General features: G+C 39.3%; 1 protein-coding gene across 1 annotated transcript in view; it reads right to left on the bottom strand.

Annotated features, from left to right (window-relative positions):
• The window catches only part of LOC104873454 (histone-arginine methyltransferase CARM1-like), a 149,896-nt gene that overhangs the window by 18,400 nt on the left and 107,782 nt on the right, over positions 1-23,714 (bottom strand). Inside the window, exons 5-6 of the mRNA XM_033757687.1 lie at positions 19,544-19,634; positions 1,064-1,145 (exon numbers count right to left, since the gene is read on the bottom strand). Coding sequence (XP_033613578.1) covers positions 1,064-1,145; positions 19,544-19,634 — 173 coding nt within the window. The remainder of the gene's footprint in view (positions 1-1,063; positions 1,146-19,543; positions 19,635-23,714) is intronic.

Here is a 23,714-nt window from a genome sequence, read left to right as displayed (position 1 = left end):
TTTTTGGTACTGGGAATCAAACTCGGATCCTTGTGGGTGTGAGGCAGGTGGCAGAACTACTGAGCTAAATCCCTGGCCCTGTATTATTTACTTTTTTGCAACATCTCTAGAACAAGTTTTCAACTCTGAAGAATTTGTTCCTCATTTCTGCCTAAGAAGTGCTAGTGTGGAAACCAGTCCAGTCCACACCCTGTAACAGGCATAGCATGTGACTTGAGTTTGACCAATCAAAATATTACTTTTCCCCAGAAGACAGTGATAGGTTTATAGATGGAAACATGCGTGATCCAAGGTAGAAAAAGCAGGTTCCACCTACACTAAATCTTGGGCTTTTTCCTAATTGTTTAGGAAGAGATGGGCTCTTATATATGTGATGTGGTTGAAAGCTGGAGCCTCCTGGTACCACAAGGGGCCAGATAGCCTGTCTGGGCATATGGTTAAATCAGAGTAAGTATAGGTAAGTGATGAGGTCAGAAAAATCACATCCTGGGGACAGAGTCTAAGCACCAGCAACAGATTTCTGCAGCACCCTATGTACTCAGGCCCTGCAGTTTTTGAAGGACAGTGATTTCATTTTAGCTTTAGCCAGCTTGGTTTGGGTTTCCTTTTATTTAATGCTGAGAGCTTCTGGTGATACAAGCAAAGTTGCCCAAGGGTACACAGCTAGATGAGGTCACAATTGAAACTAAATCTCATTAACAGAGAAGCTCTTGCTCTAAACTGTTATGAAATGTTTCTTCTATTATGTTTTGAACCACTGAGGTCAATGGGAAAATATGAATTATTGACACAGTATGAGGGATGAGGGTTTATAGGGAGGATCAGGGTAAATTCCCCAGTGAAAGGTAGTTAGATCTCTTTATTTTTAATAGTACCTCTATGACAGTTATCTCAACAGATTGACAGAGAAACACCAGAAGTCTTGAGGCATGGTATTCCAAGGAATTCCTCCTCTCCTGCGATGGCTCTACACAGAGCCTTGCAGCACAGTACTCGACAGACAGAAGAGCAAAGGTATCAGATGCACACAATGACAGAAAGCCTGAAAAGACAGCCCACTTACTACTACTGGCTGCCTGAAGTATTCGTCCACTGCTGCACGCTGGAGACTGGACAGGTTGATCCCAAAGAAGTTCGTCTGGTGCCTAAAATGACAGCACAAACAATCACCACATGCCTTGTCCTTCACCCGAGTCCCTAGGCCCTCATAGCTGTAATGTGCCAGATGGCCACCTCATGGGTCCTGGGGCAAGTGCTGCAGCATGCAAAGGGCAAATGGGCCACAGGAAGTGGCAAGAAATTCTCTTTATAAAATCTTCAGCCATGTAGTTGACTTTGAAAGAGAGAAGGGGGAGTAGCTGAGTTGAAGGAAGTACTTACGAGTAATTACTGGGAAGTACATTTAAGGGCAGGGGCCTTTGAGCTCCTGTCCTAGGACTCAACCCCACCAGGTATCCTCCTATTGTGGGGCACACTGTCCGAGTGCTGAATGGAGATTTTCTTGGCCTTTCACTCTCTCAACCCAGAGCATGACTGCAGATCTCCAAAGGCCCTCGACAGTACTGCTGTTCTCGGAACGAGACTGTCCCCTTCCTATTCTTCCACAGCTTCTGGTCTACATTTTCACGATGGTACGTGCTGTCATGGCCAACACCAGGCAGCGAGTCGAGTCACAGTAAGCCAAGACTGTAACTGGTGGTAAAATGTATCCAGGTGGTATCAACTCAGCAAACCCATTGGGCATATTTTATCCAGATCCCTTGGTCAGTGATATCTGTGTCACAGAAAGTGACAAGCACTATAAATCATGTCTTCCTAACATTCTCTTACCTACAACCCAGAGAGCCAGATGCAAGTGCTTCCCCTTGTAGTGGTCAAGTTTTGATGAAATAATCAGCCAATAGAAAACTCTAAATCAGAAGTTGAAGGGCCTCAGGCGCCCTCACTGGGTGGCTGGGAGGAAGAGAAGTCCTGATATTACTAGGTCCACAGACAGTCCTCAATGTGCCCATGAATTTGAACCCACTGAACAAACGACAGATTTTCGCAGGGCATACACTATTTCTCATCTGTGAGCCTTTGTCTGTTTACTCCTCTACCTAGAATGCCCGCTTGTCCCTTTTCCCTGTTAATTTCTACTTAATCATGAAGAATCTGCTCAAATATTTCCATTAAAAATGTAAAACATGGTGTTACGGTTAAATATTTAAGTGTCACTCCCTTAACAGCAGAAGTCTTTTCCTTATTCATCGTATAAATTTACCACAAAGCATGGGTCTTGGAATACTAAAAAGATCTGCCTTTATTTATCCAACCAGGGAATGAATGGAGGATCTATGGCCCCGCGTGGCCCTACACCAAGCACAGGAACCCATAAAAATGGGGCTAAGTAGAAAATCTTTGAAGTTTCTTCAGCTTCATTACTCATTTCCCAGGTCTCCCCTTCTACCAAGGACCAGGGGCAGGTGGGCTCACAGTTAAAGATAAACAATGCTACCTAACATTTTGTAAACACATATTTAAAAAACAAAGCCTCCCAGAAAAGGTACTGGAAAACAGAGCACTTGGGTTTAAGCAAACTTTTTGGTTTTGCGGGAAGGGAGTGAGACTGTGACCAGGGAAGTAGTCATCGCCACGAGAGTCTGTTATGGGAAGGAGAGAGGAAGGGAATTCGAAGAGGGAGAAGAGAAAAATGAGGGAGGGGAGAAGGAAAGAAAGATCAAGAAAGAAGAAGAGACAGAGACAGACTGACAGGAAAAAAGAGAGACAAAGTATTTCTCAGAAAGTCCAGAAGATTTCAACCTTGTCTGTCCTTCAGAATCCCCAGGAAGCTTTTTCAAAAGCACTGAGGCCTGGACTCCATGCCCAGATTGTGACTTATTTGATCTGCGGTGGGGAGAAGGTAATCCTAGTGCCCATTTGTTTCCAAAGCTCAACAGGTGATTCTAATATGCATGGAGACAGGGGTATGCTTAAGCTGGCTATTCCCAGAGTCAGGCCAATAGGCAAAAGGGAAAACCCCAAGGGTGTAGCTTTCCAGCAACAATGGCTGAGCTGGAAACTACTCTATCAATGAATATAACCTCAGCACTCAGAGGAGATGGGTCTGTGCCATTTGCTTTGTGTATTCAGTGCCAATTAAAACCCAGCAGCCACACACAGTGTGGTGCAAATGGCACCATTCCTGGGGCAGAGAAGAGAATTGCAGGCAAGGAGCTCACTGCCTGGGCTTTAAATATTTCTGGCTGGACCATATTTTATACTTGTAATTCTTAGAGATTTCAAATGTCCTTGTGTACTGTATAATAACATAATGAAAGCACATGGGAGCTGGCATCTCTCTGTGTCTCCTAAGATACATGGCAGGTGGGGAATGGATCAGGAAACCAAGCTATTGACTTGGGAGCTAGGGATAGTTTCCACTGTTTTCATCACGCGTGGGTTTCGTTTTCCATATTGACGTACAGCCTCTTTATGAGCACATAAGGGAAAGAGCCTCTGTATTCTTTTCTCCAGAGTTCACATATCCAATTTCCACCAATCTCCACATGGGACCTTCTTCTCATTTCTCTCCACCACCACGATGTGTGCAATATCTGGAAAGGCCAGCGGACACAGTCCAGAAAAGAAGCAGTTTAACTACGGCTTGTGTCTTCCTTATCCTAGGCATTGTTTGGATTTTGGAATATCTGTACATACATAATGAGGTATCTTGGGGATGGGACCCAAATGTAAACATAAAATTCTATTTCTTGGACACCTTATACACAGGGGCTGAAGGTAATTCATACAATATTTTTACTGTACTTTGGTTTTGACTCCGCTCCCTTACAAAGGTCAGATGTAGAAGTTTTCACTTGTGGCTTTACGCCTGCACTCCAACCGTTTCAAATTTGGTAGCATTGAATTTTAGATTAGGGACCCTCCACCTGTATCAGCCAATCCTAAACATAATCAGAGTGCAGAGAATGAAGCAACCCATGCCCCACCATCCTACTGTCACATCCTGCACACACCCTGGCTTGAACTAGTGCCCAGGGTGACCTCACTAGTGTTTGTCCTGTCTTTTCTGTGTCTCCTCTATTCATCTTGATATCCTTCCCTTCCTTCTCCTTCCACATCTACCTTTCATGGGCGTCCAGAATCTGTGCCAGAAGGATGGAGGTAGAGAACATGCTCCTTTTCTCAGGGTTAGTACCAGCCCGTCAGATTCTGCAGAGGCAAACCTCTAAAGAAGGCAGCGCTTTCTCCTGCCATTGTGAAAGTCTCCCTTACAGCACAATTAAGATACAGTATCTGACCTTGGTAAAATTTCTGCAACTTCCTTCTACTCTAACAAAAACAAGGACCCATCTCCATTAAGAAGCTTTCTTCCCTTAAAAAGGATAAGAAAGAAACTAAAGCAGGAGAGAAGGAAGATAGACCAATGAGAGGAAGAGGGGAGGAGAGGGGAAGAAAAATCTGATGTACCATTTGATACAAGCAAGCTTTGTGTCTTTACCAGAATTAATAATCAAGGGTACACCAAAGTGATGAGAGGCACGTATAACACTAAGAATTATCAATAAAAGCTAAAAGCAAAAGAATCCAAGAATGTCACCCTAGACACAAATGGTGGTGAAAATTTAGCACAAGAGTGTGGTCGGAACAGTAGGAGAAGGGTGTGTTTAGTAATAAGTATCTTTACTTTTTTATAAAATATCTTTACTTTTTTGTTTGTGTGCATTTCTTTATTTATATTGTTTTATGTAAGCATGGAAAAAATACCTAACATATCTCTTAACCAATTTTAAGTATATCATCTATTACTTTTTCCTATAGGTAAAGTATTGTATAAAGATTTCTTAAGATTATTAGCTTGACTGACTGAAATCTTTTTCTTCTTTGACTGAGTGAAATCTTTTATCTATTGATTAGTAACTTCTTTTTCTCTCTCCTATTGTTTTATGTAAGCATGGAAAAAATACCTAACATATCTCTTAACCAATTTTAAGTATATCATCTATTACTTTTTCCTATAGGTAAAGTATTGTATAAAGATTTCTTAAGATTATTAGCTTGACTGACTGAAATCTTTTTCTTCTTTGACTGAGTGAAATCTTTTATCTATTGATTAGTAACTTCTTTTTCTCTCTCCTTAGCCCCTGCTAACTATCAGTCCACAGTTCACCTTTTTTTTTTTTTTTTTTTTTTTTTTTTTGTACCAGGGATTGAACTTGAGACTCTGCACTTGCGGCAGGCAGCGTCATTCCACTTGTTTAATCCATGAATCTCACAATTATCTGCGAGGAATTATGTAGTATTTCTCTCCTTGTTACTAGTTTATTTCATCTAGTATGATGTCCTCCAGGTTCACCAGTGTCATTACAAATTGCAGAATTTCTTTCTTTTTTACCAGGAAATGTTATTTTGTTTTTTTGTTTTTGTTTTGTTTTGCTTTTTGGTACCGGGGATCAAACTCCGGTCCTTGTGCCTGCAAAGCAGGTGCCGGAACCACTGAGATAAATCCCCATCCCTTTCTTTTTTAAAGACAGAATATATTCTATGGTATGTAGATACCACATTTTCTTTAACCATTCTTCTGTTGAGGGACAATTAGGTTTGTTCTACATCTTGCCTATTGTGAGCAGCTCTACAGTGAACACAGGAATGCTAATATAGTATCTCTTCAAGATTCTGGTTTCAATTCTTTTAGATAAATCCCAGAAAGGGGTTACTCACAGCTCTATTTTTAATTTCTTTGGGGAACTCCAAATTATTTTCCAAAACAGCTACATCATTTTTCATTTCTACCTACAGTGTATAAGGGTTTCAATTTCCCCACCTTCTCAGAAAATGCTTGTTGTCATTTTTTCTTTTTTTGATAATAGCTGTCCTGAGATGCGTGAGGGGATATCTCACTGTGATTTTAATTTGATACAATTTTCTGCATCAGCATGCAGAAATATAACTGTGTAAAGTCATATCTGTGTAAAGATGTTTCCTTGTGATGTATATTGTTTTACTAATTTAAACACCAGCAATGTCAAGTGGATTATATTTCCTATGTGCTATGATTATGTACTTTTTATACCTATCAACATATGGCCCTATTTCATATAAAAAGGGGGGAATGATAGCCTTAAAAAAACTAACTTCACATGGTGCTTCTCTTGAAAGAGGTAGGGAAAAACTAGTAGTTCTTGTAAGGAAGTCCGTTTCAAGCTAAATCTGCACATTAGTGTGGGCTAAGAATTGGTTCTATGGAAACCGTATCAGAGAAGAGCAAACCCATCAAAACAACTATGGTGGACATCTCTTATTTATACAACCAGGGAGTGGTTATTTTTCTTATGGTAACAGCACTAGTCTTTCTTATGGACAACGTCTCTTTTCCACTGGGAACACTTTTGTGTGGATGGTCTTGGTTGTGCCCTTGGTGTGTGCCCCAGTCCCAGCTTAACCAGAGCTTCTTATCACTCTGGCCTTAGCAAAAGACTCAGGCCTAAGCACCTGACTCCCTAAGGATCAAGTCTGCAACTTTTGTTCAAATTGTGACAAATGAAGACAGAGGTGTGAGCTGGTGAGTCTAGATGTCTCCAAATGATAGCACTGCCATGAGGGTAAAGCCCATTGGAGAACTGAACCAAGAATCTGCACTTTGGGATCCATTTGTGTCTAAGAAGCTAAATCTATCCCCTATTTTTCAGATATAAAGTGTGATAAAAATATGTGGTGGATTTAAAAATGTTAAAGATCATTACAATCATAACAATTCCCTTCAAAATCCTTCTTCATTAGGATCTTATGTACTATTATAGCTTATTCACACTAGACAAACTATTCAGTATTAACACATGTGTGACTTATTTATGTACTATTATAGTTTATTTATACCAGAGAACGTAACTGTACTGTATACCTAAAATGTACCAATAAACTCCATGAGGAAAAAAATTGCTTCCTCCCTCTACTTATACATAAATCACTGTTCTTGCCATTTTCTGGGGCAAAGGAGTTCTGGAAATCCTCTTTTATGAGCATTTTTACAGGATATGATAAAAATATGGCCAGAGAAAGATGCTGCTAAGTGCAAGCTTGTAAAACATGGAGTGTCTTCAACTACATTATCCACTGCTTTGGCACTGTACAACTTCTGCCTCTTTCCCAAAGTCAGAAGTACCAAGTAAAGGTAAATTTTTAGTGATTCAGGATCTTGAGGAAGCCACAGCAACACAACCAAAGACACACATGAAAGAGAACTTCCAGAACCACTTCAGAAAGTGGCAAAAGTGAGCTAAGTGTGTTTGAAATGAGGGAATATTCTGAGGGGATTAATAACGGCAATGTGTCATTTATTGTAATAAATGTTCTGAAATTCACCACATTCTTTGATCACAGCTTGTATATTAGTCAGCAATGTTCCATTTCTTAAGCTGGTTTTCATTGATTTTTTGATTACCCAAAACCAAGAGTCTGAGCCTAAAACAATAGGAATGAACACACACACACACACACACACACACACACACACATTCAGTGAAGTCCTCACTCTCTAAGGACTGAACTCCTTTGTTACAATCCATAGTGTATGGAATCATGCCAGATAATGGTCAGGTAGCTGGCAATTTGACTTGGCAATTTGGGCTGGAAATGCAGAAGTTTGGTGCCTGAGGACCCAGAAACTGAAATACCACACCCCTGGCTGCACAGATCTGGATATGGAGGAGCCCAGACCCAGAATATTAAGAAAAAGGCATAAGTTTCACATAGATTTAAAAAAAAGGTGAATATAGACATCAGGCTTATTTTAAGAGTAAAAGAGATGAATTCAAGAGTGGCAGATACAAACAGAGATGCTAAGGAAATATCAAGCATGAATGGTATGTGATTGAAAGGAGATTCTTGACCAAGGAATCATTGAAATAAAAAATGAGACAAAAACAGGAGCACATAGGAAATCCAAACATGACTGCATTTATCAGGACAGCATACCTGTAAAAGTTCACTGTGACACTTTGTGCTTGATATTTAGCTTTTGACAAAAATTTGGTTACACCACATTTTCATTGGAGATGTTTTATTTGAACCACACAATATTTCTATGAATCAATAACTATCAGAGCCACATACATATTTTTTGAATGACCAAAAGACTTAAAACTTGAGCTACACAAAAGCAGCTGCTGCAGGAACTTCAGAGCTGAGGCTAATGAGCTGAGGAACAAACTATCCATTATTTGCACATTAGATTTCAAAAGCTTGCTCATTCAGTTTAATGAATTTCCTGTAAAAATGTTTCACTACAGTACCATGGCCAACCAGACATTCAGGAGACTCAAAGTTGAAAGGAACAAAAGAGAACTCTCACTGCCTGTGACAAAATTCTACTTAACGTTCATCTTCCTTGTATTTTGCAAGCACAGACTTCTGATTTCAACAAAGAACAACCACCTGCCACTGGACATCCACCACTGGCATTTTGAATCTCTCTCAATTGGCTCTGGTCTTGTCAAGCACGACAGATACATGCCACCCACTCAACATAAAGGAAGAGGAAACCAGAAAATACTTCTTGGCTTTCTAGCTGGTATACAACCTTTGATAGTCACCTTAGGTCCTTACTTGCCTCTGGAATCCTCATCCACATGTTTACCCTTATGCCAGGATACAGGCTCATTCGACCTTGCATGAGTATAACTCAGTAGCCCTGTTTCCTCCTCCCCTAGGCTGTCCCTGTTGATGCTGCACACAAGATAACATGAGACCACTCTGGTGTCTACACATGTACCATTCAGGAGTAGGCTAGCTAACACCTGAGGAGTGAACATCTAGCCAAAGTGCAGATAAAATCTGGCCTGTAAACTCATTTCTCTCCCATCCTTCAAACAAACTATGCTGACATGCAGCTCATTTCACCTCTTAAGGATCGTCCTGAGATATCTAGCAATCACTGGTGATTTGATACCGTGTGGGAGTCAGCTTGGTACCGTGCATATATGTTAGCTCTGTGTCTTTCCCTGCCTCTTACTGATCTTCATTCTTGTCTTGCTAGGATTACGTTCCTTAACAAAGTGGTACCTTATAAACTTTCTGTAAGACTCCGATTCTTGGAAAACTTAAGACAATTCATACCTGGTACAGCCTTAGAACACAGTCCCCAAAGATGGAAGTGCTGATGGTATGATGATAATAACTGAGCTCCGTTACAGGTGCCGTGGAGGGGAGAAAACCCTTGCCTAGTTACATCCCAATTTCTAATGGTCTTCCTGGTGACTAACAGTGAAAGTGAAAGTTGAAGTATTGGGCTACTGGTCACTGTGTTGATGTTTTGGGTGGTGATGGTAACTATATGATTGAGGAGAAGGCAAGCTTTTCCCAATCGCATCAGAAGCTTCATCAAATGCAAATTAGAATCTCACAGTAGCCAACACTTAAGATATGATGAGCAGGGCCTCTGTAGCAGAATTTAAGGAAATTCATATCTTCTTGGTACTCTAAAGCCTACTGTGCTGAAATCAGCAATTACATCGAAATGGAAACTGGCCTGTTCTCTCACTCCAAGCTAGGTAATGAAACAGAAACAGTAGAAGAGCTCCAAAGGCAATGGGACATACAAAACTTGACATATCTTCTGTATCAAAGTCGGGGCCCTGACCACAAAAGAATAGAGTCCTGAGACCTGGGAGCGCGACAGTTAGATGGACAAAGCAGAGAATCTTGAAAACACATTTCCAGATCTTCCTGAATCCTGCAGGCCAGCAGCAACAGAATTATTTCCCTTCCCCACCAGAGAAGAACAGCCTTCCCTTGGCTGAAGACTGTACAACTTCAGCTGAAGCCGGGACTTAGAAGATAATTTTGTTCTCAAGACTGATACCAGTGTCACCTGTCACCTCTAGGCTAATAATTCTTACTGTTGCAGAATTGATAAGCACAATGTGAACATTAAGCACAATCCCCATTCCAGGAGTACATACTGTAATTCGCATGCCTCAAAAACTGCAGAAAGGTGAGAATATTTTCTGCTAAGAAGCAGGGAAAATTGTTGGAAAGTGTATTGTAAAGGTGTTGGTTAGAAAAGTCAGGATGTAGGACAGGACAATTCATTGACACAATCTCTAATAAGGTTCATTGTTTCAGCAGGACAGCAGGAGCCAATTCTAACAGTGTGCTGAGATTCTGCTCGGGGCTTCGTCATACCAATGGCCTGAAGTCAGTGATGGGGAGATTGCTGAACTTCTGCAGCAGAGTACCGAGGAAGGGGCCAGAGGTTCTGGAAAGTGGAGAGCTAGGTGGATTTACTATGGTAGCCCTAAGAATATTCAACATAACGATCTCACAGAAAGTCCAAGAAACCTTTCTTTCACAAAGGTATGTGGAATGTACCAGCGAGAGAAGGGTGCAGTTTCGGAGATTCTTGGAAGCTGCTTCTAGTAGAGCAAAGATTCTAGTAGGTGATGCGGCCATTGGATTGTGTTCCTAACGAGCATTATTTGGATGAAATTTCAGAATGTTAGAGGCAATAAAGCAGCAATTAACTGCCTCAGGCAAGAATTACATAATTACAGAGCATGGCAGCAAGGCTAGAGTGGCAATTAGGGCACTTTAACTCCCAAGGATCTGTGGCAGTGGTTAATGGATTCTAGTGTTACTGGAGAGTTGAAATAGATGGAGTGAAGTAGAATAGTGCTTGATTTGTAAAACAAACAAATACAAAACGCTAGCTGGTGAGCTGGAGAATGGTATCAGCTGTCATAACAGAAGGGCCCTCACTGAATTTCCAAATCCAAGCGGTTCATGGATCCAGAGATCACTGGCCCATAACTGAAGGGGCAGAACTTTGCAGGGCCACATGGCACATGTGGTAGAGATTCCTCTAGCCTTCTGGGAGGACTTGAGTTTCTATAGTACAGCACCTATAATGGGGAAAGGTGACTATCTAGATTTTCATGAGGCAAATTAGACAATAAACCTGAGATGACCTAGAATACCTCAGTTAGTGAGGACTATAAAGGACAAGCAGTAAATGGAGCTTTGGACCAAATCCATCTTTCAGTGCATCCAATGATTTCAGATCAACTGCATAATTATTTCCGTTGCTAAATATACACTTGGGATTGATACGTTCACCATATGGGAGGAACCTCACTTTCACTGCCTGCCCATGAAGAAAGGATTACTGTGGTAGGAAAGTACAAACACAGATCCCATTCCTAAAACTGGAATGTTCCTGTATCCAGGTGGGTAGATCATCTTCAACAGGTGAACAAGGAGGGTGTGTCTCCTACAGATTAACTTAGCTTGTTTAACATTTCACAGATAACAACTAACAACCACTAATCTGGCTTTGGAGCCTGATTCCACTCAGTTTTTAAGTCTGCCTATTTTGCTCATGCCTTTATATTCTACAAATGAAGTTAAAAAAAATCCAGTTCAGTCTCATATTTCTTGAGAAAGTTTGGTGCTCTCTCAGTTGACCTTCTATGTTTTTGTTTTGAAGCAAAAAATTTATTGGTACATTGTAGATGTACATAATGACAACATTCAACACAGGGACTTTGCACCTGTACATGATATAGCTTGTTTCTTTTTTCCCATTTCCCCCTTCCTCCCTTTAATCCATTTTCCCTCCATATTTATAAAAGCTTTGTTTTATTTTTCCTTCTATTCTCTTTTATTTTTCTTGTCTGTTCCTTCATTTTCCTCTTCGCCCTACTCTGTTCCCCTTCTCATTTGAATGTTTTTTACCCATTTCCAATATCTATTATATATTTTTGTCCTTATGTCCACTTCTGATTTCTCACACCAGAGAAACACTGAGGCATTAACCATGTGTGTCCGATTTACTTCACATAAGAGTATGGTCTCAAGGTGCATCCATTTAGCTATTAATGTCCCATGCTTATTGTTCTTTATGGCAGAGTAGTACTCCATCCATTGTATAAAGAACCTCACATCTTCTTTATCCATTCACATTTGAGCTATTTCTAAGGTTTAGTTAGTATGAACTGTGATGCTATACATCTGGATATGCATTTATCACTGTGGTATGATGTTTTTAACTCTTTTAGGGAGATACCAAGAAGGGGTATAGCTGTGTCGAATGGGATCTGTAGCTTTAATTTTTTGAGGAATCTCCACACTGATTTCCACAGTGGTTGCACCATTATACACTCCCACCAACAGTGGAGAAGGGCTCTTTTCCCCCCAGCCCCACCAGCATTTATTACTAGCTGATTTCTTGATAGCAGCCATTCTTACTGGAAAGAAATGAAATCTCAGCATTGTTTTAATTTGTATCTCTTGAATGACTGTGATGTTAAACTTTTTAAAAATATATTTATTTGCTGTTTGTATTTCTTCATCTGAGTAGTATCTTCATTTCAGATGCTTATTTTTGGACTAGGCCTATAAGTCTATTTTTTGGTTGATATTTGAATTCACTTAAAATTTTATCTATAGGCTTTGGTAAAGCCCTTGAGCTAATTCCTTTTAATAATGCTATTGTTCTCAGTAACCTGAGGTTTAGAAGTACGAAAAATTCTGTACAACTAAGACTTACTCTCAGGAGATACATTCAAGAATCTTACTTAATGAGGACCAAGGAATCATCATGACAAAATATTCATTTTTAGGTGACTACATTACACCATGTAGTAATCTGGTCCACTGAGAAAGAGCCTCATGATCAGCTACATGGAAAGGATAAAGTTACAGTTTATGTTTATCACACTTGTACACTAAGATACATATTTCAGCATTGAATACAAATTTTTAAAAATGTCAAATGAAAGATGTGAAAATATAAAGGAAATAGAAGAAAGTAAACGTTAAGTTCAGGGTAAAGAAATCTTTTCAAAATAAAAGAAGAGAAAGGACAGTAAAAGAAAATACGAGTACAACCAGCTACATAACATACTCCAGGGAGGTAAGGCATCCCTGGCATGTCCAAGAAAAATGTTTAAGTCTTTTGGTGAAAAGTATTGTAAAGAGAATGAACAGGGGCCAACTGGAAATTCTGAAGAAAATAAAAGGAAGTCTTAATATCGTTAGTATTTAGGAATTCTTAGAAGTCAGTCCATGTAATCATCTAGCTAGATTAGATAATGAGGATAGGACAGTAAACAAAATGGCCATTCTTATGGAACTTGCAGTCTGACAAGGGGAGACAGTCAATAAATAAATAAGTAAAAACATGATGTGGCAGGGAGCAAGAGATCTACAGTGAAAAATGAAGAAGGAAATGCACTAAGGGTTTCCAGAAGGGAGCTGACAGTTTCTAGTGGATGGGAAGTTTTCTGGGAAGGTGGTGTATAAGAAAAGATGAGAAGTGCTGGAGAGAGCAAGGCCTGGGACTGACAGGGTCACAGAAGATACACCAGAGCGGTAAGGCATGCTCGGCATGTCCGAGAGAAAGCAGAGGATGCCCGCCAGTGTGGTCCGAGTGGAGGGGAGGAGACACGAGGAGTAGAAGGTGAGGAGGTGTGCTGGCAGGGTAAGAATGGGACCGTGCAGGGTCTTATCCCATGGGAAGACTTTGGAGCTTACTTTGCAGCATTGGGGGTTCTGGTCCAGAGAACTATATTCTGTGGAGGATATGATCTGAGCTTTGTTTAGTTAAGGTCTTAGGGCTGTTTTTCAAGAGAAGAAACTAAGTCAGAAGCCCACTGTAGGGCTACCACAAGCAATGATAATTTGTCTGTTTATTTTGTAGGGTAGGTGGGAGTGACTGGGGTAGACAGGCAGCTTGTATATGGATATGTCAGATCTGAGATGAACACACACCAGGCATCAGGTGGAGCTGTCACTGCCCAGGTTGACATCAACCCTGTGGTTCTGGGCAAAGCTCTGGGCCAGAGTTCTAAATGTCACCTGCATGAACAACGTGTTCACAGCCAAGAGACTGAAAGAGATCAAGTAAGAAAGTATAGGCAGAAAGGCACAAATATCTAAGATAAACACCCAGATCCAAAGCCTGGGGGCATGAGGAACAACCAGCAGAGGCAACAAGGGATGGAAAAGCAAGAAAAGCAAGAGGAAGCCAGGCTTAGGCTTCCAAAGGAAAGTGAAGAGCTGGTTAATTATGCCGAGTGTTGCTAGAAAAGTCAGTTGAGGTCACTAATTATATCTCATCATTTTATTTAGGCTGTTATTTTCCCCTCAGTCTTTTAACTCACTCTTTCAAAATGTACCTAAACTCATTTTACTTTCTTCTTCTTTTTTTTTTTGTAATGTCATAACACCAGACACAACATTTCACTTCTTTTTTGCCTCCTCTTCTAACAGAAATCAAACAAGGTTCACCACTGATCACAGCAGAACAATGTCCAAATGCTAGAGGTCTAATACAGAGAACTTTTTATTAAGGGAAGAGAAATAGAAGGCAAGAGAAGGCTGCAAAGTTTGATAACTATATGTTTCTTAAAATTTTTGTATTTGTTGACTAAAAATAAAACCATTCAAATGAACCAACTATCAAAGTAACACAGATTAAAATAAATTGTCCTTTTTTTTTTTTTTCAAATCAATTTGGCATTTCAAAACGCAAAGCCCGTATGGGCAAGACAGAGCAGACATTCCCATATACCACTGGTGGAAGTGTTAATTGGTAAAACTTTTCTAGAGGGCAGTTTGAAAATATATGAGTAATTTTTTATAGATTCCTTCTTCACACCTTTTGGTCCAGTAATTCTGCTTTTAGCAATTTATCACAAGGAAACAATCAGAATGCATACCAAGATTTCTGTAAAAAAGATGTTTATACTAGCATTATTTCTTATAAAATTTAGGAAATAGAATAAAAAATTCTCTATTCTTGTAGAATACTGAAACACATGAATGTCATTTATAGAATTTATAGATGAAAATAATAATTCAAATAACTTAATATCCAACATTAGAGCATGAATCAACAGACTGTGAGATTGCCACAAAAATACCAACTGCAACAAGAAAATATTTTAAATACCTCAGGACATACCAACAAAATACTGTCAAAGAAAAAAAAAAGACAAGCTATAGAATGGTATTTGTAGCATAAGTCTATTTTTTAAGGAGAGAGAACTGAAAGATTTATCAACAAAAATCTTAATAGTAATTATTTTTGTGCATACTTGAGCTTACTGGACTTTTTATTTATCCAAAAATGTTAATAGAGTTCCTAAAGGATGGTAGCACCGTCCTGGGGGTTTGGGTCCCATCAGCGAAAATTGATAGGATTCCTACCCAAGAACCTCCATACTAACAGAAGACAATAAGAAAGAAGGCAATAAGTGCTAGAGGAAAAACAGAGTGTTGGGAATGGTATGGCTGTGCTATTAAATACAGTAGTTAGGGCAGGTCTCGTTGAGAAGTGGCACTTGACAAAAACCTTAAGGAATGGAAGGAATTAACCAGGTGAATGTTGAGGAAACGGTATTCTAAATAAGACATCAGCAAACAGGATAAGATGGGACATGTCTGATATACTTGAGGACTACTAAAGAGTGTATGCTTGGAGCCAAATAAAAGTGGCAGGAGGAAATGAGGTTAAAGAGTAGTGAGGAGTCAAACAAGGCAAAGCCTACTGTAAGACTCTGACTATGTTGAGAAAAGCTAAGTTAAGGAGCCCCTGTGATCATCCAGATGAGAGGCTGTGAGGCTGGGAGCAAGGGTAATGGTGAGTATAGTTGAGAATTGGCCAGGTTCTGGACATGTTTTGAAAGTAGAGCCAACATAATTTCTTGGTGGTTTGGTTATGGGGGATCAAGAGAGGCCTTTAAAGTTTTTGGCCTGAATGATTGAAAGGATAAAGTTGTCATCAATTCAGATGAAATGTCTAGGAACAGAACAGGCTTTGGGTGGTAATGGAGAGATCAGGAACTGCGTTGAAGACACCATGAGTCTCTGAAAGGGATGATGTGTAGGAGGCAGCTGACTGAAAACAGAGTTCAGGGGACACTTCTGGGATACAGAACACTTCTGGGAAACACAAGCAACAGATGCTCTCTGAAACTCTGAAAATAGATGAACTCACAAAGAAAGAAACTGTGGACTGTATAGTAGTCTCTCCCTATCGGTAGCATACAAAGACAAGTACAAACCAGGGAAGGGTGGATGATAAAATAACCAGCGAGGCAGGAGCAGTATCAGAAGACTGTGGGGCAAAAAGAGTGTTTCAAATGCTGCCAGGAGGCTAAGTTGAAAAGTGAGTACCGAGCATGGGCTTACCAGCATGGAGGTCAGATCACGGATGTCTGGTTTTGGAGAAATGGATGGAAAAGGGCAATTGAATGCTGCAAGTGTGCACAAGTCTTTTGAGGAAATTCACTGCAAAAATGCTTACAGAAATAAATGAGTATGGCTGACTGTGTAAGTGGAGTAAAGAAAGAGTTGGATTTTGTTTTCCCTTTTAAATGGAATAAATAACAGCATGCTTGTATACTACTGAGTATCCAAGCCACTCTATTATGATCATTGATACTCTCAAGATAGCCAAGACAGGAAAGGAAGAAGTGAAACTCACTATTTGCTGACAATATGATATTCTACATAGAAGACCCAAAGGACTCTGCCAAAAGACTTCTACATTTAATTGACAGATTCAGTAGAGTAGTTGTACACAAGGTAAACACTCAAAAATCAAGGGCCTTCTTGTACACAAATAACAGACTCATTGAGAGAGAAATTAGGGGAACAATCCTTTTCACAATAGCATCCAAAAAATAAAATGAAATTTCTACGAATCAATCTAACAAAGGAAGCAAAAGACCTCTACACTGAAAACTACAACACTCTGCAAAAAGAAGTCGAAGAGGATATAAGCCAATGAAAAGATATCCCTTGCTCCTGGGTAGGAAGAATGAACATAGTGAAAATGGCCATACTTCCAAAACTGATACACAGATTCAACATAATCTGTATTGAAATCCTGATAGAATATTTCACAGAACTAGAGAAAGCAATCTACAAATTCATTTGGAACCAGAACAGACCTAGAAGAGCAAAATTCATTCTAGGCAACAGAAATGACAGGGGCTATCACAGTTCTAAACTTGAAACTATATGACAAAGCCACTGTGATAAAAACAGCATGGCACTGGCAAAGAAACAGACCTGAGGATCAGTGAAATAAATTAGGAGACGGAGGAATCAACTCCAGACATACTAAGCTACCTGATCTTTGACAAAAGAACCAACCATCCTCACTGGAAAGATAGCCTCTTTAATAAATGGTGTCAGAAAACTGAATTTCAACTTGCAATGATTAAAATTAGACCTGTATCTTTCACCATGCACTAAAGTAAAATTGAAGTGGATTAAGATCTAAATATTAAAACAGAAACCCTAAACTTCATGGAAGATAAGTTAGGTAGGACTCTCAAAGACATTGGCACAGGAAAATAATTCATAAACAGATCTTCCATAGCACAGACATTTCCCAGACAAAGAAGTAATACCAGTAAATAAACATGAATAAATGTTCAACATCACTGGTCAATCAGGAACTGCAGACGAAAACAACATTGAGATTTCACCTCACCCCAGAAAGAACGGGTTCTAACAAGAAATCAACCAATAACAAATGCTGGTGGGGTTGTGGGGAGATAGGAACCCTTTCCCATTGTTGGTGGGAATCTTCATTCCACTGGTGCAACCACTGTGGAAATCAATATAGAGATGCCTCAAACAACTAGGATTAGAAGTCCCATTTGACCCAGCTATTCCTCTGCTGGGTATCTTCCCAAAGAATTTAAAAAATCATACAACAATGATATAGGCTCACCCATGTTTATAGTGGCACAGTTTATAATAGCTAAAACTTGGAAACAGCCCAATTGCCCAACTGGAGACTGGATAAAGAAGAAGTGGATTTTTTATAAAATGGAGTACTACTCAGCCATAAAGGAGGAAAAACTAGAGATATATATATATAGCTAAGTGGATGCACGTGGAGGCCATACTCTTAAGTGAAACTAAGAAAGATAGGACACATGTTTATAAACACTCAATAGTTTCTCTGGTATGAAAAATGTATAATGGATAGTATGTAATAGGAAGGTCTAAAGGAGTAGGGGAAGTGGGAGGGGTAGGGGAAAGGTAAGAAGGGAAAAGAAAATAATTTGAGAAAAAGGAAAAAAAAATGGAAACAAAGGGTGGAGAGGCTGAAGGGAGGGCAGGGGAATGGTGAAAAAAATAACTAAGATACATCATGTAAAGGTACGAGATCCTAATGATGAATCTAACTGTACTGTATACCTAAAATGAACCAATAAACCTAATGAAAAAAATAAGAGTCAAGTGAAAGCAGAAGGTATGGTTGAGAGGTCTCACAAGGACTGCTTGGATGACAAACCTCTGGTTTGTTGGTGCCATCTATTTTGCTGCCTAAAATTCCTAACTCTTCATCCTCTCCATTGGCTTAGGAGGTCACACTTAAAATATAAACATTCCGGGTCAGCAAAACCTCACAAAACAATGATCATTATCGTTAAGATAAGCATCCTCTCCAGCCTTCCCCCACTCCACCCACCCAAACACATATACACCAAGAAGCCATTCACTCCCAATAGAAAGCCTGGGATTTAGAACCTTGGGATTACAGATTGAATAAAATCACAAAACACTACACTCCGTTGTAGAAAGTTTTGAAAATAAAATGAGGAGAAAGAAAAAGCCCTTTGACCCATTCCTCCAAGAAATTTGTCACTCTTAGGGGTACGTGTTTGCAGCTGCTTCACAAGAATTACAAAAACAAAACAAAACAAAAAAAAAGCAATGACAAAGGTGGAAAGGTAAGAGTATATAAGATGTGTCTGGGGACCAGTAAAATGTTGTGTGGCTGGAACCAAATGAACATAGTGGTAGAAGAAAAGGTTTGGCTGTGTCTCTGTGAGAAAGCTCTGCATACCTCAGTCAATACTCAAACCTTCACCTTTAGCTCCTGCCTTCACCCACCTATGGGACATGCCCATCTCTCTTCCATTCATGTACCACTCTGACAGGGCTGCCCTCTCTTTCCCTCCTCCTTATAAAGACTAGTTTTATTATAAGAATTGAAGAAGCAATGATAATTTGCTATCACTGGAAGGTTTTTTTTTAATAGATTCCCCTGGACAAGTGAAGGAAATGGGTCTCATTAAAACAAAGTGAGCAGCCTAGAAACAACAGCCAATTAAATCTACAAGATTTGGCAAAAGTCCATAAATTATTGAGGTATTGAGTGGTATGCTTTCTCATGTCAACAGAAGCCTGAGCCTAAGGAGGAGATGATGAAAAGTAGAAGCATCTGGGGACCATGTCATCCATGCAGCAGCCTGATGGATTTTTTTAGAGTGCGTGGTGTTGGACAAGCAGCTCCTTGATTTGTCTTTGTCTGATTTCTTTCCCATGAATGACTTTGGAAATGTCTGCAGACATTCGGGGTAGTCACAACTCTTAGGAGAAACTGCTCTTGGCACAGAAAGGTGAAGGCCAGGGATCCTGCCTAATATCCTACAACATCCAGGATAACCCAAAATATCAGCAGTTTTACCAACTCTGGAGTACTCTGAAGGCAGAAGTGGTGAAGGGGGAAACTTACCAAAAGTTGGCTCTGGAGTAATATTCCATGTAGAGCTGGTCATCAGAAAAGGGGGCCAAGTAGATGTCACCAAATGTTGGGAACATCATTCCTATTGAGTAAGAGACAACAGACCCAGAAGTTGACTTCTTTTGCATTCCGATTGAAGGAAACATTCACCTGCTACTGGAGAACCAGGTCCATTCTTTAATTCTACTTCTGTTATTATATGACAGGAAAAATGTACTGCTTCCAAGCAAGGATTAAGCAAAAGTAGACATAATTTGGGGAAGTATATGAAAGAATAGCTAAGCAAGTCACAAAGGTATTGATTGTATTAGGTAAGGCATTTAACCTGGCACAGTTGCCTTCTTAGGTACTCTCTTTTCCTTTCTCTATGTCCTGTGTTTGGAGTTCTGGGCACTTCCTCTCACATATTACTTATTTCTTACTGACTATAAAAATAAGCCAGCTTTGAAAATAATCAAAATCCATCATCTCATCATGCTCCTTTAATTCTCAGACCGTGACCCACTTCAATCATCTTGAGCGCCATTGGAGTTCATGCCTCTATGGATGCTCACCACCCTCCATGCTACCAAGCTCAGGCACACCTGTGCCCCTTTCCTGGCTTCTCCAGGTACTACAGGACAGGGAGACTCTGTTAGGTAAATGAGCATCCCAAGCGCATGCCTGAAGTCCAGCCTTTATGAGCAGGTAGACATGACGATTGATATTAATATTCCTATAATCTTAAAGATAATCTTTTTCGAGGTCCCTTATTAAATGGCATTTATAAAAGAGATGAGCTGATGAGCTATTAACTATATTAGGAATGATAATGGCCTAAATAACCTGAGATGAGGCCTTAACTGTAATAATAGCTAATTTTGTTGATCATGCTACCTCTATCCTGTACTTTCTTATGGGTTTTCCATGCATTCATTCACTTAATCCTCAAAACAATATAAAGTAGGTTCAATTATCATATCCATTTTATAAATGCAGAAATGAAAGGAGAGAAGAATTTAAATGATCAAGACATGACTCTTTGCTAACAAATTAAGCAGCAAAATCTAGGAAGTGGGATCTCATCCGATGGTCAGTAGCCCACATTTTAACGATGGCGCCTACCATGTTTGTTAAACGCAGCAGAACACTTCATGTAGGTATTTTCAGAGGAAAGTGGCAACAAAGCAGTTTGTAACACCATTAATATGTTCCTACTTAAATCTTATGTGTTGGTTTCAGAACAGTAAAAAGCTGCTTAGTCATTTTTTAATTTCAAGATAGAAGAGGTCCAGGGGTTTATCTCAGTAGCTCTGTGCCTGCCTCGCAAGTGTAAGGTCCTGAGTAAGATCCCCAGTACAGAAAAAACTTTATAATAGAGAGAAGAACATAAAAACACCTTAGAAGAGCAACATGTGTCATTGCTTGTCTAACTAGGAAATTCCAGACTGAGCCTCAACCCTAACAGGAATTCTCAGGACATCATATAAGACGGGTAGGAAGAAATCATTAAAGACAAAAATTTTTTTAAATTTCCACAGTAAAAAATAATAAATTTTCTACTTTAAAATAGTCACTGCATTCCCAGAGCAGTCACTAAGAAAGATTCACTCCAAGAACATGAGAAGTACAGAGAAGATACTAAAAGGATCCATGGGGGATAAACCATGTCATGCTAAGGATCAGGAGCTGGAATGGTGTTGGATCCTTCCATAGCTAACACTGGAAGCCAAAAACAAACAAGCAAACAAACAAACAGCCACAAAATATTGAATAAAAGTTGCTTTCATGTTAAGCTCTCTCCCTGGTTAAATAATGTAAAGACCCAATCCACAGTACTATCTGAAGCACTTTTTCCAGAAGCTACTATAGAGCATCCTTTTCTGGAGTATGACGTGAAACCAAAATGAGGTATACAACAAAGTTGGGAACAACTGGTTCCACTTCCCGGAGGAGGTCAGAAGACAGGAGAAAGATGTCTGCAGAACAAGTATTAATAGGCATCTATCAGATCTACCAGAGTATGCAAATACATATGAATATATGAAAATTAAGCTAATGAAAAACAAGGCAAATAACTCCAGGAAAAACAAAAGATTTTATGACACTTAAAAGTACCAATACAATTTTTAAAAAAGATTCTATGAGAAACTAAGCAAGATCATGGACCATCTACTACACCACCTAACTCAGAACTAAACAATGTTACATCACATCACATCACATCACGTCATAACAATGTGAACACTGGTTACTGATTTAACAATATTATGATCCAAGTCCATGTTTCTTTATCTTATCATTATTCTTTATCTATGAAAAGCAACAGATTTTTGTAAGTTTAGAACAACACCATTTGATGGCAAAATCTGATCTGAACTGACATGTCTATTTATAGTCTTTATTTATCCAACTTTGGTATCAATATTCATGTTTTGTTGCAGAAATGTAATGTGTTTCATTATGGAGTGTTGCCTCGGATCCCACTGGGGATGTTAAGCAATACATGGTCTATGATTATATTAACTTTCTCAAGTCCTCCAGAGTTTGAATTCTGAACTGCTTTTGGCCCCCAAGGTTTAGATGAAGGATGGGGAACAAGGATAATATATTGAAAAGATGGAGGTGGGGAGTAAAAAATCAAGCGTGGAAGGAGTTACTCCGCAGATAAATTTCAAAGCACAGAGCAACAAGAATAGCAAAATAATAATTTTGCACAGGAATACAAAGGCACAGAGTAGAAGAAACTGCACATAGAATTGAAAGAGGTTGCCTCGGGGAGCAGTCTGAGGAAACCCAGAGATGTGGCAGAGGCTTATTTTCATATGAGGCTTTTAATTATTATTTGGTATTTTATACTATGTCTAATTTTGAAGAAAACATTTAAAAATTAAAATCAATCGCCCTTTCCTCGGGAATACAGAGGTTAGGAAGTCAATAAAATCAGTATTCATTTCAGCTTGTTTAAAGATACATAGCCTAGTATGATATTTCATATCTATTTCAAATATCTTGGGGGAAAAAGGATACCCAGATGGTAAGTCTAAGTATTCAGCTTAAGAGAGGGTCAGTAGATGCGTGTTAACTATCTATGCTTAAAATCTTATCATACAAAAGTACTTAACCCTGTGAAGAAAAATCCAGGAAAGAAAAAAATAGAAAACTTCCCAGAGGCAGGGAAGAGGAAATCAGGCTGCTTTGTTCCTTTACTTCCATCTCCCACCGTTCAATTTTTATCACATGAACACAAGACTTCCAAGATCACCGTGAGGAAGGCTTTGCCTGGGCTTGTGTATTTATTTTACATGACTCTTTTACCGCCTGAATTCCTAAAATTTGGAACATGTAGGAAGTTATAGATAAGCTTCAAGCTTTATTCATCCTTATTTATGTACAGTGCATAACTTGGTCTATATGAGTTGCAATATTATTTACTATTTTGTCTTCACTGACTATTAAGGTAGGCAGCCACAATATTGTAATTTAAAGTAAATAAAATTGAGGCAAAGAACTGAAATTCTCAGGAGAGATTCAACTTTTAATATTGGCTTGTTATCTTCTGTGTCTTAGTTGAAAAACCATTCTATTGGAACAGTTCTGTTTTCTCTGGTGAGGAGTAGAAAGTGTATGTTCAGGAGTCATGAGTGTGATTCAAACCCTGCTATCACTTTTTACATCTGCATTCTTGTCAAGTTGCTTCCTCTCACTGCATTGCAGTTTTCTTTTCATAAGGTAGGTATCACAATGGCATCTCTTGCTAACTACAGTCTCAAACTCACACTACTGATATTCTGGACTACATAAATCTTTGGTGTAGGAAAACTGCTCTGTGAATTGAAGGCTATTTAGCAACTTCATGGCTATGCTCAACTAGATGCCAATACTCCAACTTCTGCTGCCGCAGTGACAGCCATAAATACATCACATCCAGACACTGGGCTGTCACCTGGGGAAGAATGCAACATTATTGATAACCTCAGCGCTGTTAAAATAATGTGAAAATCTCCATTACTCAGACTTTGCAAGGATTTTGTCATTTGAATTGCTTCATACTTGTACTCAAAAAATAAGGCACACATGTGTAAATACCGAATAGTTTCTCTGGTGTGAATAACCTGTAATAATACAGAAGATCCTAATAAGATTACTGACATTTAGAAATGGGAAGAAAGGCTAAAGGTGT

This window comes from Fukomys damarensis, unplaced genomic scaffold (assembly GCF_012274545.1).
Source record: "Fukomys damarensis isolate Sample0158 unplaced genomic scaffold, DMR_v1.0_HiC HiC_scaffold_31, whole genome shotgun sequence".
Lineage (NCBI taxonomy): Eukaryota > Metazoa > Chordata > Mammalia > Rodentia > Bathyergidae > Fukomys > Fukomys damarensis.
The sequence above is the reverse complement of the archived record's forward strand: the minus strand, read 5'-3'. Positions and strand labels throughout refer to the sequence as shown.